This window comes from Cetorhinus maximus, chromosome 1 (assembly GCF_964194155.1).
Source record: "Cetorhinus maximus chromosome 1, sCetMax3.hap1.1, whole genome shotgun sequence".
NCBI classification, from domain to species: Eukaryota; Metazoa; Chordata; class Chondrichthyes; order Lamniformes; family Cetorhinidae; genus Cetorhinus; species Cetorhinus maximus.
Genome location: NC_135879.1, coordinates 17,159,743 through 17,173,988, shown reverse-complemented (window position 1 = coordinate 17,173,988; position 14,246 = coordinate 17,159,743). Strand labels below are relative to the sequence as shown.

At 40.7% G+C, this 14,246-nt stretch overlaps 1 protein-coding gene across 13 annotated transcripts in view; it reads right to left on the bottom strand.

The window, feature by feature from the left end:
* Nucleotides 1-14,246, bottom strand: part of hook3 (hook microtubule-tethering protein 3) — a 149,194-nt gene that overhangs the window by 131,803 nt on the left and 3,145 nt on the right. For all 13 annotated transcript variants that reach the window (XM_078537400.1, XM_078536941.1, XM_078536995.1 and 10 more), the window contains exons 2-3: nucleotides 2,507-2,592; nucleotides 1,006-1,078 (exon numbers count right to left, since the gene is read on the bottom strand). In XM_078537400.1, coding sequence (XP_078393526.1) covers nucleotides 1,006-1,078; nucleotides 2,507-2,592 — 159 coding nt within the window. The remainder of the gene's footprint in view (nucleotides 1-1,005; nucleotides 1,079-2,506; nucleotides 2,593-14,246) is intronic.

Here is a 14,246-nt window from a genome sequence, read left to right as displayed (position 1 = left end):
TTCAAACAATTGATTTATTCCATTGTTGTTTGTGGAAACTTGCTGTGCATAAATTGCCTGCTACATCGTCCATGTTAAAACAGCAACTGTACTTCAAAGTACTTAATTAGCTGTCAAAGCATTTTGGAACTACCTTCAGACCCTATCTAAATGTGCCTACATACTTCTTTCTTTCTTTGTGCTCATTTTTTGCCCTTCACTTCAAATATCTCTGTCCTTTTCCAACACCGAATTCATATGTTCACATTGCTCCAGCTCAAACTGCAACCCCCATCCATATTTTCTGTTCATGCCCCACTGCTGGTGCACCATCAGGGACAGAGCCTTCAAGTCTTTACCCTAATTTAGGAACTGATTTTCCTTAAACATCTCCACCCTGCCATTTTTCTCCCTGCCTTCAAAAGGACTCAACAGGCTGCTGACCAAATGATCATTCAAGCTTTCAATATCTGATTTAGCCACAAGGATTCTTAATCACAGAATCATTCAACACAGGAAGAGGCCATTCATCACATCATACCTGTACCAGCTCTTTGAAAGAGCGGTGCAATGAGCCCTGCTTCCCAAGGACCTCACTTTTTTTGACAATCTTCAATAAGCACCTCAAATCAAGGCCTCAAGTTTACTCATCCTCTTTACAAAGGCTATTATTGTCAGTGAATCAGTTCTGTGCTTTCGTTTTATACTGCAGGGCTTCCTCACCGAGGACTGAAATTAGCTAATATTTACACTACTAGGCAAATTTATAGGCTGGCTGATTTGTGGTTGATCTTAGAGAAGACTTTGTGAAGTCCTTTTCCTGGCTATTCAAATTAATCCAATGTTACTTCAACAATTTTTCTTCATCAAAACAGCTATACATCCAATTCTTAGTTGCAGCAAAAATCTCTATGACAACCAAATTAACTGTTAATTGTTTGTCCTTCATCCAGTTTTCTTCCGATTTTCTTCTGTTGGGAATTTTTAAATGAATAATGGTAAATAGATGATATAAAAGATAAATACCTTTAGTCGCCAGTTATCCCCCACTTCTGTCTTGATACGGCTTATCCAAGTATCATCAAACCATGACTGATCTCTGCAAACGTAAATATATTTTTTGAAAAATAGTGCTTGCACCATAAAATTGGTACAACTATGTCAAATTTTAATCAATTGAAATAATAAGACATATGAAAATTCAAGAATCTACTGAATTCGAAACTCAACTCAGAGTACATGGTTAAGTGCATGAAATAGAGTGATGAAACACATTATGCTCCATATTCAGTAAGCTGTAGGTATATATCTTTAAAAAATGGAAAGTCAAAAAATTGACAGCTAACTAGAATCCTTACTGATTTCCCTGTTAACTTCAATTACTTTCACCATGGCATGAAGAATGCTAAAACACTGAATACAGAGAAGTATGCTGCTCTTTGAATGTCATATTAATCCATGTTGAGGTTCTTTCCCCTTCAAGTCTTGCCAACAAAATCTTCAGAGACAATCGAACCAATTATGGTTTCAGGATGTCATCTTAGCAACAATGATAGGAGCCTGGCCTGACATTCGATTGGCAAAACCATGTCAAGTTACAACTTTGCTTGCCTTTTGAGTCCATTTCTAGTCAATCAAAGATGATTACAACTTTAAACGAGACCCAGCAAGTTCTAAAACTGAAGGATATACAAGGCACAAATAGATAAGCAATCTGATTTTACTTTAAGTTTAAAAAAATATGAATGAAGTTAAAATAAGTACTGAAAAACACTGCTGCAGCTCAATGCGGTCAATGGCATGTTTATATAGCATGTAATTTCTATGAAAAGAGAACAAGATGCAGGGGAAACGAGGACAGACGGGGGTTCTAAGAATTTGTGGGGTTAAATCACAGTTGGGCCTGATCCTACCAATCCTGATCAAATTGCAACATCAAGCATTTTAGCGTGGTCTTGAAATTAATATACCTGACATATCAGGTACCATTTTTCTAAACAGAGCATTTGTAGCATTAATCATAAAATTTTCTATTGGAAACAGAACAATTTCCACAGGAATTGGCAACTGAGGAAGAATTAGCTAATGCAGTTCTATGTACACAGGAATGTCACACCCAGTCAAGCCTGGTGAGGGGGGGGTGGGGGGAGGGCAGCGGAGGGAAAGAGAGAGAAAGGGGGGAGTGGGGGATGAGGGTGAAGAGGAGTTGAGGAGGAGAGAGAGACGCTGAAAATAGGTGGAGGAAGAGAAAGGATTTTCAACATTAAGTGTTGATAATTAGCATGGCTGAAAATTGGGATAGCAGGAAGTGAGGTTTGTGGACAGGTTGTGCAAAAAATACACAAGTTTTTTGAACAATATAGATTATAAAAATAGTTGCAATTGCATTATACAACTTAATTCGGCCTTTTATTTCATAACCTGCATACAAGAGTGTGTGTTTGGGTACAGTTTGTATAGAAGTGGGATAAATGAATATTATGTTCAGACACAACAGAAAGATGGAATAATATATTTTCAAACTTACATTTTCTGTAGGACTTGCGCCATCACAACTCCACTTGTCAAATCTTCTATTTTCTTGCATGGCACCTGCACACCAAATGTCTGGACCTAAAATGCAAAGGATTGAAACCCTCAGAGTTTATTCATAACTACAGTTTGACAGTTAACTATCAGTCACCATCAACTGGCGCATTCGCCATGGCAATGCCTCTTCCAACCAGAGTCCACTTTCAACGAATCAGCACTCTTCTCATTCATTATAAATGTGTCATTTCCCTTGCATTGCATTCTTGCGAATTGTCCTGATTAGTGCAAGACGAAAAGCTTTGACAAAATTCTGCAATAACTACAAGTTACAGTTCTATCTGAAAAATCAGATTTCTGTGGTTATCTTGCTATTTACTGGCACATTATTTCTATTGCTGTAGGCTAATAAAAAATGTACTACAATTATAGCAGTTTTCCTTTGAGTTATTGACATTGTATTTTAAAAGTTGGGAAAAGAAATCACTGGGGGCATGTCAGTATTTACAGGAGTTATGAAGAAGTGCATTAATCATTGGAAGCCTGCCAGACAGAAAGATTTGGAAAAACAATTTGCATGTAATGTATCTGATCTATAATTTGCTGACGCAATGCTTTTAACACCATTTACTAAATGAACATTAGTTAGCACGTCAGTAGTCATATCGACCACATCCACCCACCACTCCAGCCCCCAATCACACAGTGCACAATGCTCATTAGTGTCATTATTTGTTCACTGTCCTCCAAACATTGCATACAGATTTGATTACCTTCAATTTTTATCATCTTATGACACTTATTAGGGATGCTTGTTCTTCTTTCATGTTCCCTTGTTGGGGGGAGGGAGAAGAGATGTGCGGGAGCGGACGCACCTCCAATTGGCGCCCCCGATCAGGGGAACGCTGCCATTTGATGTGGGAGGGCCAATTAAGGCCCGACCAGCATGACGTCCGCTTGGAAGCGCTATGCGCTCCCTGTGCGGGCAGGGGTGGGATTCCCTCAGCCGGGAGTGCACTCTTTTGCGTGAAAGAGCGCACAGATCTCCCTGAGGCTAAGTGCTGCCTCAAGGAGATCGGCTCTAAAATTTGTAATACAAATAATAAAAAAATTTCCCTGACATGTCCCCTCATGTGACACTGTCATGAGTTGGGACATGTCCATAACTTTTACTGAAACTTTTAATAAAAATTTAAATACCCTCATAAAACCTCATCCCGCCCATGGATGAGGTATCATGCTTTTTCCAAAGCCCACCAGGACTCCAAGCCTACCCGCCAACCTTAAGGTTGAACGGGCAGGTCCATCAATGACCTTAATTAGTTTTTCAATGGCCTCAATAGGCTGTTGACAGGTCAGCAGGTATGCAGCTGACTTGGCCCTGCCAACCTGAAAATGGAAATAACGCAGGGTGACGTTGGAAGTTCCACCCAACGTCATCCCGCGTCATTTTACGCATTGGCGGGGGGGGGGGGTGATCCTGCCCTTAGTGTTCACCAGGCATTCTGTGCCCATCCAGCGATTAGCATTCTATTTTCACATCAACATTAAAGTATATTTATGCAGTAACCTTTAGTACAATGTCCCAAGGCACTTCACAAGAAAGTTAATAAAATTTGACACTGGGCCACATAAGATCTTAATACAATGACCAAAAGTATGATCAAAGAGATAGACTAAAAGGAGCATCTTAAAGGAGGAAAGCAAGGTAAAGGCACAAAGAGAAGTAATTCCAAGCTTAGGGCCTCGGCAGCTGAAGGCACACCCGCCAGTAGTGGTGCTCAAGAGGAAAGCATTGGAGTAGGACAGATACCTGAAGATTGTAGGACTGGTGGAGACTCGAGAGGTAGGGAGGAACGAGGCCCTGGAAGGATTAGAAAACAAGGATGAGAATTTTAAAATGGAGGTATTGCTTATCCGGGAACCACTATTGGTCATCAAGCACAGGGGTTATAGGTAAATGGGACTTGGTGCAAGTTAGGGCATTGACGGCCGACTTTTGAATGACTCAAGTTTACAGAGTATAGGATGTGGGAGATCAGCCAAGAATGTGTTGGAATAGTCAATTGTGGAAGGAACAAAGATATGGGTGAAGGTTTCAGCAGCAGATGAGTTCAGACAGGAACAGAGTAGGGGGACGTTATGGAGATGGAAATAGACTGTCTTAATGATTGCGCAGATTATATGGTCAGATTGTTAGCGTACAATTCACTGCTGAATTTCGTATGTGTGTGCCTGGAGTGTGACTTAAACCAATTTAATTCTTACCGTACCATAACCTAACCAATTACATAATGCTAGCTATTCAGCCTTGCTTATCGGTAACAAATAAGACAAATTTCACTTAAACCAGCAATTGATAAGCTGAAGTTAAAGAAAACAAAACAAAGACTTAAATGAACTGTTTCTAAAAACATTTAAAGTGGCTCCTGAATCAGTCACATCCTTGCTACTATTCTCAATGATTCATTCAAAATACTGCTCAAGGATTAGAAAGTAGCAAACAAATTACCGTTCTTTAAAGGGGCACAGCGGTGCAAGGAGGTGAGATTATCAGTCATTGTACACAAGTATTTATAGGATATTGTCACAATGATGAGGCATGTGTATATGTACCATTCATTTTTAATTTCATCAGCTGGTCAAATATATAATGACCTTCTTTAAAAAGGCTTAAAACAAGCAAAGACACTGACTTAAGAAAGCTGCCATAGGTCACCTGACATCTGGTATTACTAGCTGGTCAGTTTCTGGAAGTTTCCAATATGTACAAGTAGGACATGCCAAGGCAAACATCCCATGGAATTTTACACCTGTTGGTATCAAGAATTACAAGATGAACTGAAACTTGTAACTGGCTCTCACGATTTGCATTTCTATAAAACCACTTTTCAGGCAGACAGAAAGTCTACTGGGACAATGGCTATATAGAAGGTGCTGATATGTTCTTTCTAGCTCATCACAGGGAAGAATGGTGTATTCAGAAGTGATGGCTGGGAAATTAAAGAAATTAATCACCTATGCCATAACACATGAAACTTACGAAACAGACATGAGCTAATCAATTACCTTCTGTGGAATACACAACTCATTATGGGGACAGAGGGCCTGTGACCAGAATAACCATTTTTAAATGCCTTTTATTACAACACCCTGGTTGTTTTTAGGCAGTCCAGAGCTGTCTAACGAAGCAGTATCATTCCCCTCTCTCTCCTGTTCTCAAATTCAGAGCCATATCACTGTTTCGAGGTGAAATCCATCAGAGGTAAAAAATTTCAATCGAAAGGAACCTCAGGTGCAACAGCTTCAGCTTTTGGAAAAGACGGATTAAAAGAAACTGTCTCCAGAAATTGTAGTTTACATGGGCCTCAACCCTACTGGAATTTCAAGACCATTGTGAAACGAATCTGCTTCAGCCATGAACATCAGTGAAGGACTCAAACAATTAACACTCTATTTTCTGCCTTTTATCATTGAATCTTAAGTTGGTCAAAAGTTAACCTCCTCCACTGCATAACTTGTAAATTTGCATGCTTGTCTGCCTGCGTGTGTTGCAAAGGTCGGGGTAGAGGTTACCGTTTTAAATATCTTTATATTTTTACCAGGGTGGGTTTTTAGCACAATAAAAACTAACCTCTTTTGTGTTTGAACTCAAGAAAGCCTGTCAAGACTGATTTCTTTGCAATCAGCGCATAAACTGTTAAGTACAGACACTGAATTGATAACTTTATCCTTATAAGTTACAAAAAACCCTGTTATGGTGTTAAGGTGTGGGAAAGAAAAGCCAAGTCCTGACACGTGTACTCACCGTTCATAATAATTTCTTGAAAATAAGGATAATAAAACACCCAAGCAGATTTAGTATGCTCAGAGGGATGGAGGAATGGATTTATGCAAGGGAAATTTTTCCTCTTTAGTACGAAATAGGAGAAGTAGGGCATTTGGCCCCTCGAGTCACCTCAACTATTCACTAAGATCATAGCTGATCTGTTTGTGTTGAGTTCCACATTGCCATCAAGTTGAGTTCCACATTCCCATCTACCCCGATAACCTTTGAATCTCTTGCCGAACAAAAATCTATCTACCTCTGCCTTAAAAATATGCAGTGACCTCCACCTCCACCGTCTTCTGAAGCAGAGAGCTGGTAGTCCTCAATGATTGAGTAACTTTTTTGTGGATCAATTTTAATAGGGATTTTGACGCCATATTAAGTGATTAATCATCAAGGTAGGAAAGCATGGGTAGGAGACAAGGCTCTCAAGTGAAAGAAGAACTGGCTATGCTAAATACAGGAAAAGGCGATTGTGAACATGCAAGAGATCGCTTGATGGATGCCACAGGAATCAATGAAATTTACAATGCCTATTTGGACCAGGAGGGAGAAGAAAGCTGTCTAAATTTATAAACAACACCAAATTGGAGGATGGGAAGAATCTGGTTATCAGTAGATATTAAAGGCAACAGTGCAGTGTATGGCAGCTAAGCTGAAAGTAATCTAAGCTGATCTAAAGATGTACAGAGAGATAGCACAGAACATTCCAAGAGACATTAGGTTTGTACAAGGCACTGGTATGGCAATAGCTGGGGTAGTTTACACAGTTCTGATCTTGGCACAGGTTGCAAAGCAAAGAAGAACTTAGCTGCTTAGCTTAAGGCATCTGTGCTATGCTTAGCAGATTTGGAAAGCCTACAATTGTTTACTCTGGGGATAAGATAGCTCAAGTGAGATGTTAATTAAGATCCTTAAGGAAACAGAAACTAAACCCTGATGTTGTGCTCAAGATTTCCACAAACTCCAGAGCCACAGACAATTTAACTAATTTACAGAAGAGTGGTGAACATCTGAGAAACAGGCATCCTTAACGAAGGGAGCGGAAATCTTCTCATGGATGATTTAGCCCAGTTAGTGTAGTTGCGTTATATTTCAGTTAGGTTTGCATTGTAAATGGTGGAATGGCTTTTGTAAGTTCTTCTGACCTGTTCTTGTTAAATTTATGAACAGTGACTCTGAGGTGAACAGTCCTTCCTCGGACTGCTGTTCTCGTCGCATCCTGAGATCCACGCTTAGTGCCATGCACCGCCATCTAAACACACTCGACCTCTCCCTCCAGCAGCACCGCCTCACCCTATCTCAAAGCTGTCCTTGCCCCCGGTTTCATTTTATTCTTCGTCTCATCCGACGCCTTAATCCTCGAAATGCAGTGACTCTGAGGTGTTGATGGTGGGGTATTCAATAATGAGAATGCCATTAAGTGTCAACGAGATGTGATTAGGCTTTTTTGATGGAGATTGTCATTGCCTGACAGTTGTGTAACACGAATATTGCTTACCACTTATCAGTCCAGGCCTGAATGTTGTCCAGGTCTTGACACACATGGTCACAGGCTGTTTCATTATTTGAGTTGCAAATGCAACACAGCATGGTGAAATCATCAGCAAACATCCCACTTCTGACCTTATGATGAAGAAAAGGTCACTGATGAAGAAGCTAAAGTTGGTTGGACCTAGGACACTACACTGAAGAACTTGTCCATCAAACTTGTCCACTTTGGCAGGAAGACTAAACGCGCAGCATATTATTTAAAAGTGGAGAGACTGCAAAACCCTGGGGTACAGAAGGATCTGGTACATTACTCACAAAGTTAGTATCCAGGTACAACAAGTGATTAGGAATGCAAAGGCAATATTTTTGTTTATTGCAAGGGGAATGGAATATAAAAGTACGGGTGTTTTGCTGCTGTTGTATAGGGTATTGGTGAGACCACAGAGTACTGTGTACAGTTTTGATCTCCTTATTTAAGAAAGGACATAACTGCATTGGAAGTTCAGGGAAGGTTAACGCGACTGATTCGTAGGATGAGGGGGTTATCTTCTGAGGAAAAGTTGTGCCAGTATCCATCGCAGTTTAAGAGAATGAATGGTGATCTTATTGAAACATATAAGATTCTGAGGGGACTTGACAGGGTGGATACTGAAAGGATATTTCCCTTTGCGGGAGAGACGAGAGCTAGGAGAGAGAGTTTAAAAAGAGGCATCTCCCATTTAAGATAGAGATGAGATTTTTTTTTCTCAGAGGGTTGAGTGTCTGGAGCTCTGGGGAGGAGAGTGATGGAGGCAGGGGCTTTGAATATTTTTTAAGGCTGAATTAAATAAGATTTTTGATTGACAAGCAAAGGGCATATAGGGTGTAGGAAGGAAAGTGGAGTTGAGATCACAATCAGGTCAGCTATGATCTTACTGACAGGTAAAGCAGGCTCGACGGATCAAATGAGCTACTCCTGCTCTTAATTCGTATGTTCATCCAGCAGTGTCCGGGCCTGAGGTGGTTGGCCTCCAATAAACACAATAATTTCCCTTTGTGCCAAGTCCGACACCAGCCAGTGGAGTCTCTTCTCCCAGACTTCTATTGACTTTAGTTTTAATCCTTGATATCACACCTGGTAAACTGCTGCCGCAATGTCACGGACAGTCATTTTCATTTCATCTCTGGAATTTAGTTGCATCTTATTGGTGAATAATGTCCCACTTCAATACACTGTGATCCCTTCCATCACTTTGCTCATTAAGATTAGGCAATAATTAGTTGCATTGGACTGGTCCTGCTTTCGTCGGTTTTTTATATTCTTTCATGTAATGTGGGTGTCACTGGCAAGACCAGCATTTGTGGCCCATCCCCAATTGCCCTTAAACTGAATGACTTGGTAGTTAAGCATCAAATATAATGCTGTGGGTCTGGAGTCATATGTTCGCCAGACTAGGTAAGGACAGCAAATTTCCTTCCCTGAAGGACAGTAGTGAACCTGATAGGATTTTACAACAATCAATGATATTTGTCATGGTCACTGTTACTGAGGCTAGCTTTATATTACAGATTTATGAATTGAATTTAAATTTCACTAGCGGGATTTGAACCCATGTCCACAGAGTCTTAGCCTGTATCTCTGGATTACTAGTGCAGTGTCGTTACCACTACATCTGGGCAATTTTTTACTTTGTCAGGTACAAGCCAGTGTTGGATCTGTACTGGAATAGTTTGGCTACGGGGCAACAAGTTCTGCAGCACAAGTCTCTTCAGCACTGCAGCAGGATTTTGTCAGACTTCATAGCCTTTTCTGCACCCATTTCTTGACATCACATGGAGTCAATTTAATTGGCTGAAGGTTGGCTTCTTTAATGGTAGGGGCCTCAGAACCAGGGCAAGATGGATCACCTATGCCACACTTCTGGCTGCAGATGGTTACCATTGCTTCAGTTTTTTAATTCACATTTGCATTCACGCGTTGGCCTTCATTGAGGATATTGATATTCACGGACCCTTGTCCTCTTCTTCCCTCCTTTTATTGTTAATTTCCCACCTCTATTTATAACTATATGTGACAGCACTGCAGAGCCTTGATCTGGTTGTGGGGTCACTTAGCTGTCTACAGCATGTTGTTTCCACTGTTTAGCATGCAGGCGTGGAGTGGCTTCACCAGGTTGGCATTTCATTACACCTGGTGCTGCTCAGGGCATGCTCGTCAACTCTCTTCACTGAACCAGGGGTTGATCCCCTGATTTGATGATTATGGTAGTGAGAGATATGCCAAGTCATGAAGTTAGAGAATGCAGTGGATGTAATAATGGAGGGAAATTTACTGTATTTCTTGATAGCAAAATGGCCTTCCTTATCTATGGTGATCTTAATGGGATCCATTCAGGTCGCTTCATCTCTCTCAACTTGTACAGCATTTTTGCCAAAATAAACAAACTAAATATATACGATTACACTCAGACACCTAGTCTTGAGATAACCAAATGACTATGAATGTGCCATCAGCTATATTATAATTATAAACTCCCAGGATGTGGACATCGCTGTCAAAGCCCACAAGTATTGCTGCCAATCCCTAGTTTCTCCAAGAAGGTCACGATGGGTCTTTTTCATGAACTATTGAATGGATGTGGGCAATTACACAACAAAAGCTGGGGTGGGGGGGGCGGGGGTGTGGGAGAAGAGAAGGTTCCATGAATATAACCATTCTCAATAATGGCAGAGCCTAGCAAGTGAATGCAAATGACAAGTCCATTTTCTATGTAGCTAGTTAAGAGTCAAGCAGATTGGTGTGGATCTGTAGACATATAGGCCAGACCATACTCACAATGTAGTGCTTCCAGTTTTCTGGGCAGCATAGATCAAAAAACTAAAGTAATTAAGACTGGACTCTAGCACAATTATTCATGTGCCACATCATTTTAATCATTGTGCTGTTTATTCACTTTAATTGAGTATTTATTTCACCCAGTTATTTTTTAAAATTTAACTTAAAAGTAGGAGCATTAGGAGTTTGAACCATAACTTCAGCACTAAAATGATAAAGAAACATAAGAACTAGGAGAAGGCAATTCAGACCCTCGAGCCTGCCCCGCCATTCAATACAATCATGGCTGATCTCATTTTGGCCTCAACTCCAATTTCCTGCCCTCTCCCCATAACCTTTCAACCCGTTACTAATTAAAAATCTGTCTATCTTCTCCTTAAATTTATTCAGCGTCCCGGCATCCACTGCACTCTGAGGTAGTGAATTCCACAGATTCACGACCCTTTGAGAAAAGTAATTCCTCATCTCTGATTTAAATCTACCACCCCTTAGCCTAAAACTATGGCCTCTCGTTCTAGAATGCCCCACGAGGGGAAACATCTGCTCCGTGTCTATCTTGTCTATCCCCTTTAGCATCTTATATACCTCAATTAGATCTCCTCTCATCCTTCTAAACTCTTGCGAGTATAGGCCTAAACTGCTCAATCTCTCCTCATAAGACAAGCCCTGCATCTCTGGAATCAATCTAGTGATCCTCCTCTGAACCGTCTCCAATGCAACTACCATCCTTCCTCAAAGGGACCAAAACTGTGCACAATACTCCAAGTGCGGTCTCACCAATGCCTTGTACAGTTGCAACAACACTTCCCTATTTTTATACTCTATTCCTTTAGCAATAAAACCAAAATTCCATTTGCCTTCCCTATTACCTGCTGTACCTGCACACTAGCTTTCAGCGATTCATGCATGAGGACACCCAGAGCCCTCTGCACTGAAGCATTCTGAAGTTTCTCTGCATTTAAATAATAAGTCGCCTTTTTATCCTTCCGACTAAAATGGATAACCTTATACTTATCCAAGTTAAACGCCACCTGCCAAATTTTGGCCCATTCACCTAACCTGTCCATGTCCATTTGTAAATTTCTTATTTCTTCATTGCGACTTACTTTCCCACCTATTTTGGTGTCATCGGCAAATTTAGCTATAGTACCTTCTATCCCTGAATCCAAGGCATTAATATAGATTATAAGTAGTTGGGACCCAAGGACCAAACCCTGTGGCATCCCACTAGTTACAGCTTGCCATCCAGAAAAAGGCCCATTTATCCCAACTCTCTGCTTTCTGTTGGTTAGCTCATTTATGAAGTGCCTCGTCACACCTTCAGCACATCAAAATTATCTTATAACGAATAAATTACTTTTGAAATGTAACTATTTCTATGTAACTGAGCACATCAGCCTATCTGTAGGATCCTACTATCAATGAGAGGAACGCCCATTTCATTGTTTTTGATGATATTGGTTGACTGAAGATTGTTTTCTGCAATATCAAAAGAACTTCCAACTATTCTTCAGAGGGCAATAGCTCAATTATGCCCACCTGAATCAGTGCAGGCAGTCGGACACAGCCACAGTTTGATATATTTCAAGATACAATTCTGGTAATACTGCATTCCCTCAATCCTGCACAGATATGTCAGCCTGAACTACTACAGTGGAATCGATCCCACAGTTTCCTAATTGAGATGTAAGGCTACGACAAAAAAAGTAAGCTGACTCTTAAGTTGAAAGAATTCAAGTCCAAGAAAGTGACAGGAACAATCACTTGGTAGTACAGAACTTGAATATTGCTGAAGATAGACATGTTGCCGAAGCTTTCCATCTTGCACTCATCAGGACAAACACAAGAATGCCAAATGATCACAACAAGTTATACTACAGGGGAAAAGGGTGCTGACTGGTTTGCAAGTTGACTCTGATTGATTGGCCGAGGCATTGCCATGGAAAAAGCAACGGTAACTATAGGCTCCCCAAGCTCCTGGGTAATTCAAAAATGGTGCAAGACTTGAACATATTCCTTTTGATTGCAAAGAACGGGTCCCTGCATATGAATGTATGCTGCAGCTAGCAAGCGTTATGAGCTCTGAAGAAGTCATACGGACTCAAAATGTTAACTCTACTTTTCTCTCCACAGATGTTGCCAGACTTGCTGAGTTTTTCCAGTATTTTGTGCTTTACTTCAGATTTCCAGAATCCACAGTATTTTGTTTTTATTACATTATGAGCTCGACTGATTATCTTAAATTGATTGTTAGTGTAACTACTTATGTGCACAGGATTGCTCAGCAAGTGCTGCACAATCACGGAATCACATCTGACAGATGCTTTGTTTTGGGTTTTGCAAGTGCGGGCTGGCTGAGTATGGTCTGCAGTCTGCTCCTTACAAACAACATAAGGAACATGCTGTTTGATTCGATCAGCCGATCATTGGGACATATAGCCTATGTAGATGGCATCGCACTGGCACTGAAATTCACACATAATGTTGCTCAATTGCTTGGTAAGCAGAACATCTTTTTGGACTGATGTTAGTGGAAAATACCACTTGCATATCCATTACATAGTAGAAGGGTGGTTGCTTAATCTGTTGTTCAAATTGAGATATATTTCTCTATGGCAACTCGTCAGCCAGAATCAACTTGCCAATCAATCAACAGCCATTTCTCCTATAGCATAAATTGTTGTGATCATTTGAAATCTCGCATTCTTGCATTTGTCTTGATGAGTACTAGATGAAAAGCTTGGGCATCATGTCTCTCTTTTCAGCAATATTCAAATGACAGTAAGTACATGCAATGACCAGCAATGTAATGCAATAAGTCTCTCTTCATATCCAATAAGGAATAAATATTTGGTCAAAAATATTTATTTCAAATTGCCTTATGATCTCATTTCAAATCTGCCACCCAGCAGTTTTCAATATCTGTGCAACATGGCTCTTGACCCATCCAAGCCTTGGTGTTGTCAAACTGCTTGGCCAACATCCAGACTGGAGCGAGCCAACATTTCCTCCAATTACATGTGAGGAAGACTGCCATTGCCTTCAGTCCCCACCAAAAACTCAATTTGCTCACCACCAATTCCATCAATCTCATTGTTATTACCTCTGGCTGAATCAGACTGTGTAATCTCTGCATCTGAGATGACCAAATTGATCTTCCAAAAGTAGATCCCCTCCATCAATAAATCACCTACTTCCAACTCCTTAACCTCACCTGTTCCGAGCGCAGCCAAAGCTCATCTGCTGCTGAAACCCTCATTTGAGTCCTTCCAACCTCTAGACATGGCTATTTCAATGATCATCTGGCTGGTCTTCCACATTCTATCCTCCGTAAGCTTGAGGTCATCCAAACCTCTGCTGCTTGTATCTTAACACACTCTAGTTCACCCATCACACCTGTGCCCACTGACCTTCAGTGGCTTCCAGTGTAGCAAGACCTCGATTTTAAAATTCTCAGACTTGTTTACTCCCCCCGGTAACCGTCTGAAGCAAAACAAAACAGTTCACACCATTAACATCATATTTGCCCTCGATAAGAGCTTCCAACTATGTAACCACACCATCATTAAGACCACCTCTGTCTTGGCAACTCCATAACAT